We start from the raw sequence: 21,903 nt of genomic DNA, 5'->3' as shown, positions 1-21,903 counted from the left end.
GGAGAGAGATGACAAATGAAATACTAATTTTGCTTTGCTGCTTTTATTTCCTCCAGTTAATGCCATCAAGACAAACAACAATCCTTCGTAATAAGGGACTTGACAGGAACAGATGACATCTACACTCCAAAGTGAAAGTACTTGCATTTAATTCTTCTGCCTGTCAGTGTCATCAAGAAACAACCTTCAGCCACAAATCGGGTAAGCTCGACACCAGCCTGTATGCTGTAGCTTCAAAAACCTGTTCAATTTACAGATCTAACAATAAAAATAGATCGGTGGGAGTGGAGATTGATGTATGCTTTGGCCTTGGGTGTGTGTGTTGGGGGGGGGGGGGGAGGTATGATACATATACCAGACATTTAAAATCAAGTGAGCTTACTGTACACCATGTAAACAAGGTATGTGTAAAACCTTTTCAGTCCATCATCATTCCGTCTGGAGCTGTGGTTTGAACCATGTGTTCCGTTTGTACCATTGTGACCAGGTGGGCATCGCCACCCATTAGGCATAATGCAATCACACTCACTCACTTGGTTGTGGGGAAAAAAACTCATTACCAACAACCACATGCACAGTTGCATTGTGCAAGTCTGGAAGATATCTGGCAGGGGGAATGTTCAGTGTATTTTGATTTATTAGGTGTGAATGTTGAACGTTTGTATCACTGTTCCTTAAATTCACATCCATGTCAAACATCACACAAAGATAATGAGCGTCAATGATGGCAAGAAAAATAGCGGAATAAAAAAGCAAATAGACTTTAGAAATATAATATTACATAATTAATAAGAAAAGAGATGTATAGTATTCTTTTTATATAAATTTGAAATGGGCTGTGTGACTGTTTACTGTGCTTTCTTTTTTTTCTTTATTCTATTTTTTTTAAAGATACATTCAACACAGTCTTTTGTGTTTGATGTTATTGTAATACTATATATATGAAAGTAAAAGAAGTAAAAACATGTTAAAAAAACAAAACAAACACAAATTTGATCAACTGTTCTTGAAGCTCAAAGTGTCACGGGTCGTCTCGTCTATGACACACACGCAGTTAGGAAACAGCCACAAGTCTTCTGTAATGACTTCCACTTCGGCCTGTGTGTGTGAAGCACCTGCAAAACACACACACACACACACACACACACACACACAAGTTTATTTGCATGTTTACATTGTTTTTGAAATCGTTTAAACATGTTCCTCTATGTATGTTTCAGGATGACACATTTGACAACAAAGAAGATAAGTTCTCAAAGTTGATCTGGATTACCTGCACAACGACCATGAAAACAAAAAAGGGGGGCGGGGGGGGGGGGCACGGAGCCCCTGGGCCCTTCCCAACACGACCCTGAACAACCTTAACCAAGAACCAGTTTTGGATGACGACCCTATACTAGGCGGATCACCCGAATTTGGGCCATCGGCTGCTGATGTCAACACATCTTCAGAGAAGGTTCAAGACCCAAAACGTGTGTGGCAACAAAGGACACAAATACAAAGAAAAGGTTGGAAAACCAAGAGGCTGTGTGCTGAGGAATATTAGCTCTGTGCTGCAAAAGAGATTAAAGGCACATTCCTTCTCGTGAAAACAGTTCTAGCCTTGGCACAAAGCTTTAATTGACGGTGGGGTTTTGCTGACTCGTCGAAGACGACCCATTTGGAACTTCGTAAGGAATTTCACGCTGTTTATCCTTATCCTTGATGGCGTGGGTCGTGTACGATGCATACTCTGCAAAGAGGCGGCAAAACGTTTATCCCCATTCGGATTGCGTGGATCATGTACGACCCAAGCTTTTTACGTTGACTCCTTATTTGGAAGGTATGGGTCATACACGACCCACATCATCCGGACTGTGTAGTCCAACACATGATCTGGTGAAGGCTAGGAGAGTATGCCTTCAGACCAGACGGACATAAGTACAACAACAGAACCCATCACAACATGGGCCATGAATCCAGTAAATGAACTCAAATTAGTGCACACCCCCCCCCCCCCCCTTTCAAATAGAACAATCAAATCTGCATCTAAATCAGTCATTGTCAGTGTTGTTCACATATCTTGTCTAACATGGACGCTATGGCATGCTTAAGCGGTGTAGGTGTCTATCCTCTCGGCAGGCATAAAAGGCAGTTTTTGGAGCCGTTTAAGCGGGTAATGAGACCAAAAAAATGATACATCTGAGTAACTCACAAACCCATTCAGCATGGGTGGGAGCCCAACATATTGCCAGGACTAAACATTTTGGAAGGCCGGGGTCTAGGGTGGCAGTGCCCCCCAGCCGAAAATGAATTTTAGCATTATACTTTATAGGGAGGGTTTAGGTGGCCTCTCCTGACTAAATCTTATAACAAACAAGTTTTTTTTAGAGATGCATAATATATTATATATTTGTAACTGACCAGCTGAAAATGAATTTTAGTAATTCAAGAGGGGCTATTAGTATTCTATTAGAGCCTCTCCCAGGTTTAAAACTGATAACAGCTACCACAAAAATTAAAATGGGGGGGGGGGGGGGATGTGTAAGAATGCACAAAATCAAAAACCTCTATACTTGAATTTGGTGTTTGGTTGCACCACTCTTGCTAGGGGGTCTACAAAAACAAGTTGTATACACATTTCAAGAAGGGTTTTAGAAGCATCTCCTCGCCTAAAGTTAAACAAAAACTTAAAATTGGAGATGCACAACATTTAAAAAAATCTTGTAAACTTAAAGGTATTTGGAAGTATCCAGCTGAAAATGAATTTTAGCAATGCAATAGGTGTTATTTGAGCCTCTTCTGACTCTGAAAACAGCACACAATTTTGTTTGTTTAAAAAATATGATTGGGGGGGGGGGGGGGGAGGGGGTAAATGAATGCATAAAATCAAAAACCTCTATACTTGAATGTGTTTAGTTGTATCACTCTTGCTAGGGGGTCTACAAAAACAAGTGGTACACATTTGAAGAAGAGTTTTAGAAGCATCTCCTTAAAGTTAAACAAAAACTTTAAATTGGAGCTGCAAAAAATTATTTAATTTTAAGTCTGTTTCACTTGCTAACTTTCTAAAGGGCTCAATGCATCAGAAGCTAAATACCGCTGGTTCATAGATCAGGAATGCAAGTTTTCTGTTCCACAGCACTGAAGGTTTGTGAATCCCTGCAATAGGAGAATATAAAGATGTGGGTGAGCCGAGTTTACAAATAGCAACTATGATGCCACATTCCCCTGGATGACATGACATGACATTGCTGCCCCCTGTTAGTCACTCTGACATGGTGAAAGGTGGCTGACCTGGCACAACTACATCTCACATGAACCCAGTGTAAACAACAGCTGCCAGGGATTAACAAAAAAAAAGGTATAAAAAAAAAGTTGCCAAATTCTTCCTGGGAATCCGTCTCCGAGGGAAGAAATCCCACCCCTGGCATTGCCTTCAAACTTTCGGATGTTTGTGCTAACACATGTCGTAAAGTGCATACTGAGTTTCAAGTTGTTTGAGACATTTAATAGGTCTGCTGTTATTTGTCATGTCAGAAACAAATTAAATTGACGGTAGGTTTTTGCTGACTCATCAAAATAAATGATTTGTTGAAATCTTCAAAAACAATGACAGATGCGCCACATACTCACATTTCATGTACATATTTTATCAGACATGGGTGGTATGAGGATTTCAACGCGAAAGTACTTTTTAAGAAGTTGACTCATTCCGAGCGCTGAGCGCAAATGTTGGCCTACGCCTAGCAAAGCTCACTGCCGACACACTTAACTGATCAATGGCTCTTGAAAAAGCATTTTTCAAGAATTTGTGTGTGCGTTTAAACAAGTGCGCTGTAAACAGCCAATGTTAAAACTGTTTTCAATTTAAAGGTAAATTGAAGGTTTCATTTTTCTAAATGCATGCTAATTTTAATTTGTTTCTGTTCAATCGGACAGGGTACCTCTTTATTATCAAAATTCTTTCTGGTATGTCGCATAACATCAATCAATCAATCAATGAGGCTTATATCGCGCATATTCCGTGGGTACAGTTCTAGGCGCTCTGCAGTGATGCCGTGTGAGATGAAATTTTATATGGCCAGTAGATTGCAGCCATGTCGGCGCATATTTACCTTTCACGGCCTTATTCCAAGTCACACGGGTATGGTAGACAATTATTAACTGTGCCTAAGCAATTTTGCCAGGAAAGACCCTTTTGTCAATCGTGGGATCTTTAACGTGCACACCCAATGTAGTATACACGGGGGGTGGTAGGGACACCGAAGAGAGTCTGCACACAAAGTTGACTCTGTGAAATAAATTTCCGCCGAACCTGGGATCGAACTCGCGCTGACAGCGGCCAACTGAATACAAATACAGCACGCTACCAACTGAGCTATATCCCCGCCCCTAACAGCAGAACTAATATCTCTAATGACTTGGTATTTCGTGTGTAGTTTACGACATGTGTTTGCACAAATCCCCGTATTCGTAAGTTTGAAGGCAATGCTTTGCGAGTTACTCAAATGTACCATTTTTTTGTCTCATTACCCGCTAAAACGGCTTCAAAAACTGCCTTTTATGCCTGCCGAGAGGATTGACGCCTACACCGCTCAGCATGCCATAGCGTCCTTGTTAGACAAGATATGTGAACAACACTGACTGATTTGGATGCAGATTTGATTGTACTGTCTAAGGACATGCTAAACATGTTTCGATTTAGTTCTGATTTTTTTAGATTTTTTGATCGCGGGAACCTTGATTTTGCGAATTCGATTTTGGGATGTGTCTGTGTTGTAGGTTCCACTGTATTGACACTACCTCATGTAAACTCAATCTGTTTTGTGAACAAGGTATGGGAATTAATGAACTTTTCAGTGATATATTTGGTTTTACAATCAACAGCCTCATCAGAAAGATCTGACCTCAAACGCATCTGTGTAGTTTTTCTTATGACGAGTAGTGTATACTATACTCAAAAACAGAAAAGTAGAAATGTGGGGTTCTTATCTGATATGAAATAAGAAAGCATGTATTGCACAGGTTGACACCGCAAAATGCAACCCACAAAAATGCTAATTACTGATACAGCCTTCCGCCGAATTACTTCATATTTGGTTTACATCAATTTCAGCTTATGCAAGGCCTGTCCACAAAGTGGCAAATCTGTAGGTGTGATTTTTTTGCAACAGATATTTTATATTTTATATTTCTTTCTTTATTCTTATCATAATTGCATATTGCATTCAATTAAGTCAAGTGCATTCTTTAGTTTCAGTCACACTGAGACAGCAATTTTGTCATACATGTAACATCTTTTGACCATGGGATAAAGTTCTACACGAGTGAATTCTGAGAACTTTAAAAAGGCAAAATCTTTAAACCAAGTACCTTTCAGGCTCTGCGGCTGATATGTCTCATACTCCAGGAGTAGATGGATGCACCTTTAGTCCATAAGCAAATGCACCAGGTGTTGATGTTGTCATACCAGAAGTCCCAGGTATATAGGCTGACCACCATGGCTAAAAATTATTCAGGTCAATCATTTTTAGATCGTTAAGTACACTGAACCTAAAATAACACTAACAGACAGTACATGTACATAATAGATCCAAGGTACATGTATATACAAATTAGGAAAGAAGTCGTACAATGTCATTGAGAATATCACCGAGTCTGATAATGAAATTAATTCAGCATTAATTTGCTCCACCTGTACTAACTTATCATAGTTATGAAACAAGTATACAGGCAACAAGTATTGTTGTGTTTAAGGCAAGATTATATTCATAAAGTAACAAACAGCATACATATTGTATCGAGAAAACAAAGAAACTTCACAATCAACGTTTTCCCCATAAACCTGTTTTGGAATCGATCAATCTTCAATTGCACAATAAGATGGATTGCAACTGTCTTTTTTTCATCGTTTACAGATCATATAAACTATCAACTGACTGACCTATTACTTTGTTTGGCTTTTTCATAAATAATAAATAAATTGCATGCATTCCTGATTTTGTGTGTGGATGTGAGACCGTGCATGGGGATTTTTATTCTGTGTGTACTATTAACTGCTGGATATAAACATACAACTACCTGCTTATAGAAGTTAGATCAAGAGAAGAAGCACCACCTGCCTGTGTTCTGCTTGGCACAGTTGCAGTATGAACGTAGCCTCAATGCTGATTCACAAAATGTAAAACATAAATAAAATGAGCAATTAAAAAAAATGTACAATACTTTCAAAAACACAATGCATATATTATTATTATGTCCAATAAAATAATCATTTAAAAACCTCATGAAAACACAACCAACACCCACAGGGCCTAACAGACAGAGCCACAAACACCAAGGGCACACACACACACACACATGTACAGTGTACACATGCACACACAGGTACACACGCATGTATGTATGGGTGCATGGTCCGAGGGGCATTAAGCCTGACCAATACAAAAAAATGGACAAACTTTGGCAGATTTAGGCGAATACTCTTTGGACATTTGGCCGATAGGGACATGAAAGTTTCGAATAAAGTAAAAATAAATCGGCGATTGGCAGAAGTGCCGACCCAAACGACATCCCTTCTGTGATAATACTGTTATAGACTGTGTATTTTAACACCATAATATTCCAAAGGGAGTAGAAAAAAAAGTACAGTGATACCTGCGGTGAAAGGACAAAAATGTACCTGCAATGCAGGGGGCCTGTCATAACAGGTATAATCTGGTAGAGATAATAGAAAAAGGACAATATTAGGTGTCCTTTGAAGGGAGGTGTCCTCTCATCGCAGGGGCCAACCATCACAGGTAACACCAGAATAACAAATCTCTTACAGAATCGCTGTCAATGTGATGTTGGGATCATAATCAGGATCATCTAGTCCTCCTGATCCTCTCCAGACTCAACTGTAACTTCAATTGTGAGGCTAACCAAAGAAAAACAATATCAGTTAAAATTACACAAGCTATTAGGGCTCTAAAAACAAAAAAATAAGGTGCGTGAAGCAATATAAAACATTTAGTCAGTCGTTACCAAACTAAAAGATCAACATGACAAACCATGAGTCATTGCTGAGACTACATTTAAATAGTCTCGGGTAACCATCCCCAAAGACTGAGATGGGTCAAGCCTGCAGTCTCCGCAAAGCATGCGACCATGGCACCTGTACACCTCACTTTCGCTCGCAGTTCAATATGTGAAAAAACAGCTCCTGTCAATCTGGTACAGCACAGCAAACCATGTGGTATTCTCTATGTGTTTTAAAACTAACATGCACTCACTTGCTTTAGGTAGTACAAATTGTGTAAAGCCATGGGAAACATATGTTATCAACTCTTAGTCTTAGATCCACTACACTTTTCAATTAGTACTACCATTAGTGTAGCTGTCTTGAGCTGCTACCCATAACAATGAAATGCTGAAAGCTAATGATTGAGGGAAAACTAAGATAATTAAGTAAGATTAATGAATGGGTACATGTGTCACAAAGAGCCCCTATACCTACAATAGTCAAAGCAGTTTCTGAACATTCCAATAATGACCTGAAAAATAATTACACAATGCACAATTTATTGCTTAGGCCAAAAAAAAAAATTGTCTGTTTCTGGTAACATGGCTAAAAAAAAAATAGGGTCGGTAGGTCGGGATTTTTATTTTTTTTACTTTTTTTTAATTTTTTTTTTTTACCCCAAATGTAGACCAATAAAACTAACTTTAAAAATCGCGCAAAGAGACTGGATTCACTATACATAGAGACAAGACACTCAACACATTTACAAATCGTCAGCGGACTTTCGTTTTCACACGTTTTTGTTGTTCATTTTCTCACCCTGTCCTTTACCACCAAAAAATAAATAAAAATTTTTGAGTTTGGAAAAAAAAAGTTTAGGGTCGGCTCCGAAATTTAGGGTCGGTCGGGTGACCAGAAACAGACAATTTTTTTTTTTGGGCCTTATTGGAATCTACAGAATTAACCAGTTCCTGACAGAAAACAGAAAAACTTATTTGAAGAATTTATCATTCACTCAATGAGAATGAGATAGTTTTGGCCAAGCAGGATCGACACACAGAGTTCAAGAAAATAGAAAAGGAATGTATTTGTTCTGATCAATCATAAATGAAACAAATCCCAATACCCATTTGTAACCATAAAAGGATTTTATCATACACAGAAATTTGCAGTATTCACATTAATCAACTTTATTTTATAAATATTGTTTTAATACGTATACAACAAACAGCATGTGTTTTGAACACACCCACACAATATTTATCAAAGAAAAACAACTCACTCTAGTGGGTCAATGAAAGACTGAGATAGCTCTTTCTGCTTCACAGTCCTACCAGCTCTTGATCCATGAAACTTCTTGTCGCTGAAAGCAGCATATAATGTTAACTAATCAACAGTTCTCTCCTGCAAATTCAACTACAATACCACTATACTTTAACTCTAGTCTAAGTGAAACCATTTCTCAGAATATTTGTTATTTCACGCAGCTTTCTTCATTATTTTCTGATGATCTAGACACAGATAGTGACACATATTTTCAAACATGAAAAAATACAAAATATGAATTATGTAACAAGCAAGCTCACCCTCTTCTCAGAACATCCTGGTCACCATCATCATTTCAATGCTTGTTAATCTACAACTGCCACAACGTCCTACCAAAAAAAGACATGATGTATACGTGATATACGTTAGGCGTGAGGCATGATATTCTATGGCCCAGCAGCCTGAGCTTAATTGTTATCGTTTACAAATCATAATATTATTTAGTATCAACTAACTGTTTGGCTTTTACACCAATAACAAACACACTTCCATCTTCATATATATATCTCTATAAATATAATTATGACTTTTTTTGTACTATTTATTTTATTGATAATTTAAAACATACAACTACCTGCTGAGATCAAAAGAAGTACCGCCTGCCTGTGTTCTGCTTGGCATTGTTGCTGTAGCCTCAATGCTGATTCACAAAATAAGAAAAATTAAGTAAATGTCCTATAAATAAATAATGTTCAAGACTCATGAAAAACACAAGCCACAACCACAGGGATACACAGACATGGCCACATACACACACACACACACACACATTCACACAGGGACACACACACACACACGAGGGCACATAGAACACAGGGGCACACACACACACACACACACACGAGGGCACATAGAACACAGGGGCACACACACACACACACACACACACAGTGTAGAGCAGAAATCGCACAATGCGCCGATAGATCTATGTTTTGTAATATTTCATTTGCATAGTTCTATAAATAGTATCATAACAGACGCAAATGGCCGCAGAAAGAAACGGTTCGCTTATCCGAAATAAATCGTCAAACATCTCGTGCATACATTTTCCTTTTTACAGGTTATAAATTGGGAATCCCAACACCACAAGCAATGATGACTAAACGACACTAAACAAGACAGCAGCTTACGCACGTTCCCACTTAATCAAAGCAAACGCCGAACGCAAAGTATCGACAGTTTGTCAGGGCAACGGGCACTTTTACTGACTCACGGTGATACATTTCTGCTCCACAACAAATCCCTCCCACCCTAATTCAGTAATTCTTTGGTCAATTTACTTTTCACAAACAAGTCCAATATACACTTCCATCACATAACATAAATAGCATCCTAAACATCTCATGAAATGCATGAAAAAATACCCACTTGTTCAGCAGGTGACGAGCAAACTGCGGATTGGTGATGAATCCAAATTAATTCTTCACTTCGTTCCAACGCGCAAGCTCCTCACCGATATACACGCGCGACGTGTCATAGTTACGTGCACGAGTGCGTTTTCGTTTCTTCTTGGTTGAATCCGGTACAGTCGGCCGGGGACCCTTGCGTTTTGTTCTTTTCTTATCACCCTGGTTCGATACGACTGAATGAGCCTCCATTTTTTCCTACAAGCTCATCAATTATGTGTGACCTAGTTTGCTTGTGACGTGTCATTCTATGTGCATGTGGTGATCATCAAGATGATGCAGATCTAAAAATAATTAAGAAATAGGCCAAGGACCGGCGGGTCCGAGTTAAAAATTAATTCGTAAAAAAATTGAAGTTCTTGACTCCTTGGATGGAAGTCAATGAAACTTGGTATTTATTCAAAGGAATAGATGCCTGAGGTATGACTAAAAGCCCCAGGGGCTCCGTGCACCTGGATTTGACAAGTCCAGTATCTTTAAGTGTTTCTTGTATAAAATATAGTCAATTTTTGTAAAGATTTTAGTCAAGCAGTATGTAAGAAATGTTAAGTCCTTTGTACTGGAAACTTGCATTCTCCCAGTAAGGTCATATATTGTACTACGTTGCAAGCCCCTGGAGCAATTTTTTTATTAGTGCTTTTGTGAACAAGAAACACTTAACAAGTGGCTTTATCCCATCTCCCCCCTTTCCCCTATCCCATCTCCCCCCTTTCCCTCGTCGCGATATAACCTTCGTGGTTGAAAACGACGTTAAACACCAAATAAAGAAGAAAGAAACAGGCTTGGGGATTGCTGAAAATGCAATTGGAAGTAAATTAACAGAAATATCTGACACGTACATTATTGCCACGACAAAATGTTTATGCGACGAAATTTGAGAAATTATTATGCAACTTCGATCACAGATGTGTTCCTTCTCAATCTTGTTTGAAAGCAAGACACATATCGTTGTTCTGATTTATTGGTGATTTTCTTTGGTTGTTGAATTCCTTAATACAGCTGTGGTTTTTTCTTGACAAATTTGCCATGAGCTTTTTTTGTTACGTACATAATGTGCTCAGCCTCAACCAACTTTCTAAGACTCGATGGGACGTTTTGTGGTTTAATTGTACGTTTGTTAATTTACATCTTTCATTTTGGTGTTCATTAAGCAAAACCAGTGATTGCCATCTTTCTCTCGTATTTGGCTATTCAACTAATTTTTGTTATTGTTATATCCGATCTAGAGCATCTCTCCCTCATGTTAAGTGAATACTGTTTAAAGAAGATGATCCTTAAAAAAAGGCATGACAACTATGTAAAAGAGACTATCACGTTGACTGTGTTGTGATGCCCCAGGGACAGTGGCGTCTGGTGAACACGAGAGAGGAAACTACGACAGTCTTCAGGTGTCCGACATGGGCCTGAGATCAGTGTACTCGCAGATTGGACAGCAGCAGCGTGACGGTAAGCTGATCCACACCGACTGCCTGACTAGCATAGACATAGACATCGTGTCAAGAGCGAACATGACATTTTGCTTTTCGTTTATGAAGCCATTATCTTTGACATGATGTTTTGATATGGTGTGCATGTGGCAATCTGTTTAATTTTCTTGTACAACAAACTAGACGCCGATTACTGTAGCATATCAGACTAATTTGTTATGAACTATTACATGCATAAAAATCTTCTTCAGTGCTGAATTGGACAGAATAACTCGAAACTTCCGGAACACATTGAGGTATCAGAATACTATATACCACGGTATAATAAACCATTGGATGTACCTTTCTTTTTCTTTACAGGTGATGTTTACGAAAACACCAGTCACAGGCCTTGCTGAAACTGCTGGAGTTCAGACAGAATGCCTGAGCCTGTTCCACAGTACTCGCAACGTTACCATACAAAAGGCACACTACCGGAACCCAGTGTCGGCATTTGATTGAACACTCACATTGTTGTCATACCAGCTGATACTAATAATGCGTCATTATCAGATTACGGTACTATATGTATGACATGTACCTTAAAAAGTAAACTTCTTGAAAGAAAGCTAAATCCTTTGTATATACCATAAAAGGCTGTGGTATTATAACTGTATACCTGAAAGCTAAAAGAACATCTCTGTCCCTCGACCGGGCAGTCGGGCCACGGATATCAATTTACATTTTGTTTAAAGCGGTACTTAGCCTAAGCATTGCGACTTTATTAAAATTACGAACTTGCACTGTTGTTTCAGGAGTTCAGCAAAGCATTTAAATGTTGTGCAAAAGACGTCATGATACGATTTAAACTTTATGTACAGTAAAGCATATCATACAAGTGGGATAGAGTAATCGACATTTTGACACATACATGAAGAGAGAAAATGTAAGTTTTACGCCCTCACGGCAAAGCCATTAGGGGCATGTTACACGGGAAAACCCGGCTTTGTATGAAAATAAAAAATAAAAATGCAGCGGGAGGGGGGGGGGGGGATGTAGACAGCTGGCTGCCGGCTGCTAGAGGAGACCTGAAATGGGCTAGGGACCGGGTTAGGTCGTCTTGGGTCAGTGCTGAAATGGTTACTTTATTGGCTGTTGGCCGAACGGACACCCGGGCTTCATATTTTTGCATGCATGTATTCGTGTTTCCAAGGCCTGAGGCTTTCGCTGTGACCCTGGGATCTTTATTGTGCGCATGCGTGCACACGGGGGTGTTCGGACACTGAGGAGAGTCTGCACAAAGTTGACTCTGGGACACACATCCCGCGACATATACATGTATGATGACATTTGTTTTAAATGTGTGGGTTAAATCAAGAGGTAGCTTCAGAGTGTGGATCATCACGATACAGTATCAACATTGAGGGGCATTTGAGACACGGATAAGAAAAAAGTTCTTAAAAAGAACGCCAACATTAAACAACCATAAACAGGGACGTGGCTTCACCAAATGATCTATTAGACATAAGTAGACATAAACAACAATCTTCAACAAATCTACAGTTTACTGATCCAAGTTCAGAGAGTGAAACATCAGTCAACAAGAAGAGCAAACGACTCGCCTTTGTCATGCGAATCAGAAAGAAATTAGATGAAAGCAAGTCAACAAAACTGTTGTCATGTCTGGAGATCATCGAACCATCTGGAAATGTGAAATTATAACCTCTCGAACCCGTAGAAGATAATGAATATTTCCTACTATTACACCCAGCTGTGAACTTAAACATTTGTCGAGGGTCAACCCCACTTGGGTCATGTCTGGAATCATCGCACCCTGGAATGAATTATGTAAAGTATTCAAGAACTGGTTTCAAAACCGTTCAAGAAATGATAACTATATGTACCAATGGGGGGTTTTCTTACACAAACTTAACCCAACTGTGACTTCAAAAGTTGACCAAAATCAACGAGACTTACCTCGTATCTGGATGTTATTATTATTATTATTATTGTGATCATTTTTATGCGCCTAATCTAGATATAGCCCTAGGCGCTTACATATTAATTTCTGCCGTTTGAAATGGAATTTTTTACAGACAGACAGACAAACAGACATGTTTTACACACAATATATATCATCATCACCATCATCGGTTTCATTAGTTTGTCGTTGTTAGTTAATATTCTTGCTCTGATGTCAACAATTTTGGATCCCTCATTAAAGTAATGTGTTTTTGATTTTTGTTTATCTTACATAATTTTACATGAAATAATGTTTGTGCGCGTGCGCGCACACGTGTGTGTGTGTGTGGGGGGATGCCAGTGTGCGTGTTTATGTATGTGTGTGTGTGTGTGTTTGTGTGTGTGAGTGTGCGCGGGAGTGTGTGTGTCTCGGGGAGGGGGGTTGGGGTGTGTGTGATCGGTAGTTGACTGGATAAGTCTCTCTCAGACAAACTGTGGGACGTCCTGAATGTGACTGCTAATCAAGGATAGTGTCCCGTGAACGGTTCTACACGTGCATTTCGTCCAGCCGTCCTACCCATTACATGCGTCTCATTTTTCAGTGAACCTGAACAAACTTATAAGATATGTGGTTCCGACAGAAAGAATACTTTCCGCATTGAATTGTGTACGAACGAGAATCTGTTGAAAGCAAATAAGACACCACAAAGCAAGATCGCCATGCCTATCTTGAAACTAGAGCAAAAAGATTGTCAAACACTCAAAAGAATGTTACACTTGTGGGGGAATGCTGAGTCAGTCTCGACGCTGTCGTAGCATACTCGTTCGCGACTTTATAAATCTACTTCCTCTTTGCATGAAGGCACGTTTCATGATATTGAGGATTGCAGTTTCCCTCTCACACACAATATTCCAAAATAATAAATAGTCAAACAGGGGCCAAAAAACAGTTTGCACCAAGAGTTCAACTTTTTATCTATCCAAAACAGTAAAAAAAATTATATGAACATTCGTATTTCCAAGATGATTGGCGTTCCAAGACGCTATATCCTAAAACCCCCAAAACATGCTTTTACAACTTCAGTGCATAATAACTGCCCAAAGGTGCTGTTTAAAGCAACCATTGATAATAATTTTTAACATACTCCTTGAACACATTAATAAAAACGGTTAACTTGCAAATAAAGGGACAGTATTGATCAGAACAATGGTAAGATGAAGGACGCTACTTATATTTTGTACATTTTTTATCTTTATCGTTTCCTGTAGACCTCAGAAGTTCTAACCAGCTTAAGAAATCATTCTAAAATCAAAAAACAAACATCTATACAGTTTGTACGCAAAGTAGATTGATATTTGACACAGTCACACAGACATACGTGGGCTATGGGGCAACCCTACCCCCTAAATTTGAAAACGGGGTCAATTTCTTAACTGCATGCATTCAGCAAAACAATCCCTAAAAATTTATTTTTTTCACAAATGAACTTATGACTTTAGAAAAGCATTCAAAAATGCATATATACAACGCTTTTTCTTTGGTCCCAATTCAAGGGGGTGTGCTATTCTCAGGTAACACTGTGAACGCTCAAATGAGACTTGGTCACATGTCAAAATAGTAATCCCCCCTGTTGTTCATGGTTCGTTGGTGGGATTTTTTTTATCTGAGCCATTGGCAAGCATGAAATGTCATCAACATTAGGAAAGACATAGTATCTCCCATTGTCTTTTGCGCGCAAACACTTCACACAGATCTCCTCTCGATCTGGCCCATCGGGGAAATGGGTTGACTTGGGGATGATCACCGCCCTGTATCTCTCCACCTTTCCATCCATGCTGACAAAGTCAGCGGTCACAAAGTCCCCAACTTGAATGTCTCACTGTAGGACAAAGAACCTGGTTTTCACGACTGGCACCACGCGGCATCCAGTGGCGTGTTGTGGGTAGACGTCCATTGATTTTGATAATAATTTTTATATTTTTAATTTTCAGACCTTGTTTTTAATCCGAATATAACATATTTATATGTTTTTGGAATCAGAAAATGATGAAGAATAAGATGAACGTACATTTAGATCGTTTTATAAAAAAATAATTTTAATTACAATTTTCAGATTTTTAATGACCAAAGTCATAATTTAATATTTACGCCACCAAGCTGAAATGCAATACTGAAGTCCGGCCTTTGTCGAAGATTGCTTGGCCAAAATTTCAATCAATTTGATTGAAAAATGAGGGTGTGACAGTGCCGCCTCAACTTTTAAAAAAAAAGCCGGATATGACGTCATGAAAGACATTTATCGAAAAACTGAAAAAAACGTCCGGGGATATCATACCCAGTAACTCTCATGTCAAATTTCATAAAGATCGGTCCAGTAGTTTACTCTCAATCGCTCTACACACACACACGCACACACACACACACACACACTCACACACACACACACACACACACACACACACATACACCACGACCCTCGTCTCGATTCCCCCTCTATGTTAAACATTTAGTCAAAACTTGACTAAATGTAAAAAGAAAAAAAAAATCAAATAAATGGGATAGCGGCGAAACGGGATTGCGCCAAAATGGGATGCGGGAGTAAAATGACGCTTGGCTTGTTAAATGTCGCCAAAATGGGACGGCGGCAAAACGGGATTGCACGTAAATGGGATATTGCGCGAATTATAAACGAAGGAGTAGGCCCTAAGTTTCTCGTACGAGATGTTTACTGGGAGTAAATATTTGGGGAGTAAAAATTTAGTTCCTTGTGAGTTCTTTTTTCGTACAAGATTTTTACTGGAAGTTTACTCCGTCCGAGTCAATTTTTCGTGGAGTAAAAATTTTGTGTTACACCGGTTCATGACCGTTGTGGTAACGAGCGCACATTGCTGTCTCTATGTATTGTGTTCCTACGAATCGAAAGTACGATCGCCAAGCCAGTCTGTCATTGAAGGCAACGTTCGATATTTCCGTCTGTCAGCGTTGCCAACGTTCGACAGATTTTACTACTGTTACTCACAAACTTTCAATTTACACAATGAAATGCCAATAACATGTACACACAAGAATGGGAGACGAAGGGAAAACCTACTAGCGATTGAAATTATGCAAACGAACTCACAAATCCCTCACTTTCCGAATGCAAACGCTGCAAATCCGTATGCGTGCGTCGCTGTGCCGAACGTTGGGTTGACGAACGTTGCTGACAGACGCAACAAAACTTGATCAAAAGGCACTAAAAACGATTAAATGTTTTACTCACTGGGTATCGCATTCCTCTTTTTCTTCCTGCAGACGATATGAAGCGGTTGAAACGTCGTTTCCGATTAAAGGCTCGGTTATTTCCGTTAAAAACGAAGTTTGCCGAACGTGTGATTCAGTCTACAGACACCGGTCGGATCACAACAAAAATGTTCATTCTTTGCGATTTTGTGATACTGTTGATGATACACCTGCTTTCCAGTGAAGAACATCAATAAAATGATGTTCACAAGCAAGAATAACAGACAAAAGCACGCGATGTGTAAAATTAGGCTTTGCTTTGCAAACAAAGCACGTGTTTTTTTTTACTGACAGACACTTTCGGTGGTGATTGAAAATTTTTCCAGAAACGGTTTTATGCTCCCATTTGATATTGTTTCCCTATTTTCTCTAGTCAGAGACTAACCTTGTGTATTAATTGAATTAATAACCCCATTATCATAAGTTTTGTGTGTTATTTTTGTGTCTGTTGAATCACACTTTGAGATGGGGTCATGTGACAGAAGGAAATGGTGTCTGTCAGGATTCACACGTTCGCTTCGAAAAACGCGCTCAAATAATTGCTCAAACACAAACATTTTAGCTTTTATTTATTTTTTTGTATTGCAAATACCATACTTACTCATGCCAAGCAGAAAAAATGATGAAAATCAACACAGTAAGCAAGTAATTTGAAGGCAAAGTTTACACACATCAAAGAGTCTGATTACCGTGAAACCTGCCTGCACACATTTCTGTAGGTTTAACGTTTTAGTGCAACAAATAAGAATGAGGGGGAAGGCATAACGCTTAACGTTTGTATTCCTAAAATGCTCTGGAGAGAACTGTGACCAACATGGCTGTTGTGAGATTCCTATATCTTCTACTCGTGATCAACACAGTTATTGGTAAGACTCAGCGTTATACGTTTCTGGTTCTCTCACTTAAATTTCTCACTCTCTTTCGCTCACGCGCCTGGGCAGCGAGAACTTTGTCGTGGAGAGAGCTTGAAAGAGGGCCACAGACAGTTTGAACGCGTTGGCAGCGGTGATCAGAATGTACATGGGCTGATCGGTGTCCAAGTGAATGAAGTACCCTGTGATGTGAAGAAATGAAGACGGAATAATGATACTTGATACAAACTGATATTAAGCTGATTGCAGTGAAAGACAGACTCGATATTGGAAATCCAACAACGCGAATCAAGCAAATTGTGTACACAGTTTTATCGCGATCGACATTGAGCTGTATTCCGATACCCCTTACCCTCTCTTCCCATTGAAACGGGCCGATGGCCTATAGCAATTACATTTTCGTATTCTTTCGCTCACGCTATCTCGCTCTCTCTCTCTCTCTCTCTCTCTCTCTCTCTCTCTCTCTCTCTCTCTCTCTCTCTCTCTCTCTCTCTCGCTGTCTCTCTAGCTCTCACTCTCTCTCTCTCTCACACACAATCTCTCTCTCTCTTTTTCTCTCTCTCTCTCTTTCTCTCTCTCTTTCTCTCTCTCTCTCTGTCTCTCTCTGTCTCTCTCTCTCTCACACAATCTCTCTCTGTCTCTCTCTCTCTCTCACACTCTCTCTCTCTCACACTCTCTCTCTCTCTCTCTGTCTCTCTCTCTCTCTCACACTCTCTCTCTCTCTCTCTCTCTCTCTCTCTCTCTCTCTCTAATTCAAGCAGAGTATCGTCGGCAGACACATGAACTTGAAGTCTACGTATTTCACGACACTCCTGCGACCGTTTTGTATACCAAGTTTAAATATCTAGAAAATGGTTATTGTGTGGGTAGGCAACAAAACATGATAAGAAATCTGTGAGCCGTATACAAACACGCGATGGCGTCACACAAGTGGATATGTTTTCAGTCGTAGCTACTAGTTGTTCGTTTTTCAGTTAATTTCCAAGGAGGCATGATTCTGCATGCACTGTCCAGGGTGTTGGTGAATCATGTGAATATACTATTCCATCAGAACATTTCTTCAAAAGGATAATACCATCAAAGCGTAAATAAGTCACTGTCTGGCAGTCACACATAATTGTGATCATTGCCATGTAACATTCACTGAGTCTTTGTGCTAATTCATAATAAATTGAGAGCTTATATAGCTCAAAGAATCGTGCTATCCGCACTTTTCGTATTAAGTATGAATAAAACACACTAGTTTAATATTGGATGAATATAAACAATAACATATCAACCTGAATAACAACAATAGAAGACAAAACTTACAACAACACAACATAAACGTTGTAACAATAACGTCTCGGCACACAATATCATTATAAGCAATACATGTATGTGTCCTATGAAAATGAATCTTGTATTTACAATTACTTACACAATGATAAGAGAACAAGAAAATAACATCATTATTCTAACACTCTGACATACACACACACACACACACACACACACACACACACACACACACACACACACACACACACACACACACACACAATGTAGAGCCATAATCTTATGCAGCTAGGGTCGGTATAGAATTGGTCATTGCAACTAGAGCTTGAGTAGAAGGATCTTTAGGGTCGTTTTAAAAGCAGGGGTCGACTCAATGTAGCGACTGTTATGCAGGAAGGAGTTCCATTGCTGAGGGGCAGCATAGAAAAAGGACCCATAAGCTGCAAAACACGAATTCCAAAAATAATTATGCCGAGTTTGTCTGGGTTGTCAAAGATTGAACACCCTTGATTTTTACTCGGACAATCATTGGAGGGACCAATCCCTTACGCCAGGAAGCACGTGGACAGGAGCAGATGTGAATGTATCTGTCAGAGGAAAAGCAAGAGCATTGACTATTTCACAACCCTTACAAACCCGACGGTGTTATTTCCGAAAATCATCTTTTCTATGCAGCCAAGGCGGTCCGAAACCCGACCTACACATGCTGCATTACAGCTTAAAAAGAATGAAAAACACATAATTGTGTTCATGCTATTCCTGACGTAGCATTTATGTTATACCTCTATCCGTCTATTGGTAAGAAGTGAATATAACAAGTTATCCCACATACGTGACAGAGCGCACTCATGAGATAACAATATCGGTCAATTCACATGTGTGTATATCATGTAAAGGAGGTCCTGTCAAACTAGTCTGGCAGGGACCTGCTTGTCCACTGCTCATGATGCCTAAGTCACCGAGACAAACGTCACTCTGGGAACACTGTTGCGCTTGCTGTTTTACCCTCGACACATTTTCAGAACTAACACGTCACGCTATACTTTTAAGAGTATATAAATATTGAACAAAAAGCTTTGGGTCGCATTTCAATTTTTTTTTAAACACACGTGTAAATCTGGTTCAGGGTGACCCAAAATAAATGCAACCCACAACAATGCTACTAACTTCTCCATATCTTTCTTGGTGTAAATTAACTTCAGCTTATGCATGACCAATCGACAAAATAACGGTCCGACTTTTGTGCCATTTCAAAAAAGGTTTAAACAATTGTGGATCGACTCAACAGAACGAGGCGGGGCGGGGATGTAGCTCAGTCGGTAGCGCGCTGGATTTGTATCCAGTTGGCCGCTGTCAGCGTGAGTTCGTCCCCACGTTCGGCGAGAGATTTATTTCTCAGAGTCAACTTTGTGTGCAGACTCTCCTCGGTGTCCGAACACCCCCGTGTGTACACGCAAGAACAAGACCAAGTGCGCACGAAAAAGATCCTGTAATCCATGTCAGAGTTCGGTGGGTTATAGAAACACGAAAATACCCAGCATGCTTCCTCCGAAAGCGGCGTATGGCTGCCTAAATGGCGGGGTAAAAATGGTCATACACGTAAAAGCCGTGGGAGTTTCAGCCCATGAACGAACAAACAAACAGAACGAGGCTTGACATTTAGCGGTAGCCATACTAACCTGATTTAAATCCCCCAGACTTTTACCTTTTGAATTATCTGAACGTCTGAGTATACAAAAACATCCCCTTCACCCCCGAGATCCTTGGTGACCTGAAAAGCAGCTACAGCTAGGTCAAGGGCATTCCCTAGACAGGAAAGCGTTGGTGCCATTGACATTTCGGAGGTGTAATTTGGAACACATTTTGGAGAGAAGGTAAAAGTCAAACCATTTTACCTTCAGACTGGAAACGTTGTGGAATGGTCGTAAACAAACTGAAGTATATAATTGGAAAAAAATACCCCCTTTGATGTAAAGTTACGCTTCCGTAATGGCGCCCAAAATTCATCAATGACATGAACGCATTCCTTCATGGGAAATGTCCTGATCCTGTAATCGGCGTATTCAAGTCACAGATTATCTGATGTTGGTTATGGTATACTAGGTTCTTCAAATAACCCTAAAGGTAACAATCTAGAGGGATTAAATCGGGCAATTTTGGCTACCGCTAAAATTCAAACCTCGCACTGTTGAGTCGATCCCCGAATTTGGGAATGATTTTAAAATTGCACAAAAGTCAGACCATTTGACCTACACAATTGCTACATTTGGGGTCACCCTGTACGACACTGCAAGCCATGTCGTATTATCTATTTCTTTGATAGCTGTTTGTTACTGCACATACGTTTGGAGTGATTCGATTACAGTTCCTCTACTTTACTTTCATATTATGAAGGGAGATATCGCAGCCATCACATGGTGCGAATGTAGTGTATAATGGTGGCATGTAATTCCGTGAAACATTTTTGGAAAATAACGGAGAATTTGACAGACAATTTATTTGATTGCAACGCATGAATGGTTATTCCACCGTAGCATTACAATAACATTGTACATTGTTCATCATTTACAAAACTGGTGGAATGGCCTGAGGTTGGGACATCGGTTCGGAAATCTCGAGGTCCTCGATCAGTTCGAATCTCTGTCGATGCGTTTATTTGTTTCCCTTCGATCCGTCTTGAAAATAAAGTCTGCTCAGCCCTGGGAGAGCAAACAGGAAGTTACCAGCGCAAAATGCAAGTGTTAAATGACTCTGTCAAGGTCATGCAGGTAGTGATGGTCGGGTTTCAGACCGCCTTCGCTGTACATAATTCTGTACAGGATTCTCAGACCAGTTCTTAATACAAACACCTAGACCCGGATAATTAAAAAGAGACGTCACGGTGAAGAACCAGTCTAGAGACATTTTACCGTGATCGAGGGCAAGCAGGACGTCGTTGATAATCTTGACTAGGACTGTTTCAGTGCTGTGAAACGGTCGGAAAGCTGATTAGGAAAACCCGAGCAGGTTGTTAGAAATCAAATAGGCCAGTAACTGTTGTTAGACTGCTTTCTCCACAATTTTGGACAGATATGGGAGATATGAAACTGGACGGGGATTGTAAAAATGTCGGTACTGTTGCACTTTTAACATTGCTAAAAGGCATAGCCCTTCCAATGCTTTTCATGAGGTAAGACCATGACTTCACTTGATCTCATACCAAAAATAAACGTACGGACTGCTAGTTGTATAGATATTTTATTTATTGATCTTTTGATTTCGCACATTGACATTTGTAGCACTTAGTAATGTATTTCATCCATACAATTATCACTCTGAACAGAAAGTGTCCAGACCGTTGGCTTGCTTTGTGTTCAAGTTGAGGGATGGTCTTATGCAATGTATG

The 21,903-nt window shown here is 39.7% G+C and overlaps 2 protein-coding genes and 1 long non-coding RNA gene across 4 annotated transcripts in view; 2 read left to right on the top strand and 1 right to left on the bottom strand.

Moving 5' to 3' along the window:
• The window catches only part of LOC138954567 (sialic acid-binding Ig-like lectin 10), a 46,223-nt gene extending 34,052 nt beyond the window's left edge, over positions 1-12,171 (top strand). The window contains exons 8-9 of the mRNA XM_070326379.1: positions 11,056-11,163; positions 11,505-12,171. Of these exons, the coding sequence (XP_070182480.1) occupies positions 11,056-11,163; positions 11,505-11,542 (146 nt within the window). The 3' untranslated portion in view covers positions 11,543-12,171. The remainder of the gene's footprint in view (positions 1-11,055; positions 11,164-11,504) is intronic.
• LOC138954569 (uncharacterized) lies at positions 195-10,182 on the bottom strand. Of its 2 annotated transcripts, none has more exons than XR_011451895.1 (7): positions 9,680-10,182; positions 8,886-8,951; positions 8,268-8,348; positions 6,810-6,901; positions 6,064-6,149; positions 5,356-5,486; positions 195-1,115 (listed from the first exon to the last, which is right to left on the bottom strand). It is a non-coding gene; the product is annotated as an uncharacterized lncRNA (long non-coding RNA). The 2 variants fall into 2 exon arrangements; XR_011451896.1 differs by lacking the exon at positions 9,680-10,182 and adding an exon at positions 8,572-8,640 and having other exon boundaries at positions 8,886-9,067.
• A 4,901-nt stretch (positions 12,172-17,072) lies between the features above and the next one.
• The window catches only part of LOC138954566 (uncharacterized), an 8,271-nt gene continuing 3,440 nt past the window's right edge, over positions 17,073-21,903 (top strand). Inside the window, exon 1 of the mRNA XM_070326378.1 lies at positions 17,073-17,234. Within this exon, the coding sequence (XP_070182479.1) occupies positions 17,183-17,234 (52 nt within the window). The 5' untranslated portion in view covers positions 17,073-17,182. The remainder of the gene's footprint in view (positions 17,235-21,903) is intronic.

This window comes from Littorina saxatilis, unplaced genomic scaffold, assembly GCF_037325665.1.
Source record: "Littorina saxatilis isolate snail1 unplaced genomic scaffold, US_GU_Lsax_2.0 scaffold_573, whole genome shotgun sequence".
Taxonomy (NCBI): Eukaryota; Metazoa; Mollusca; class Gastropoda; order Littorinimorpha; family Littorinidae; genus Littorina; species Littorina saxatilis.
The sequence above is the reverse complement of the archived record's forward strand: the minus strand, read 5'-3'. Positions and strand labels throughout refer to the sequence as shown.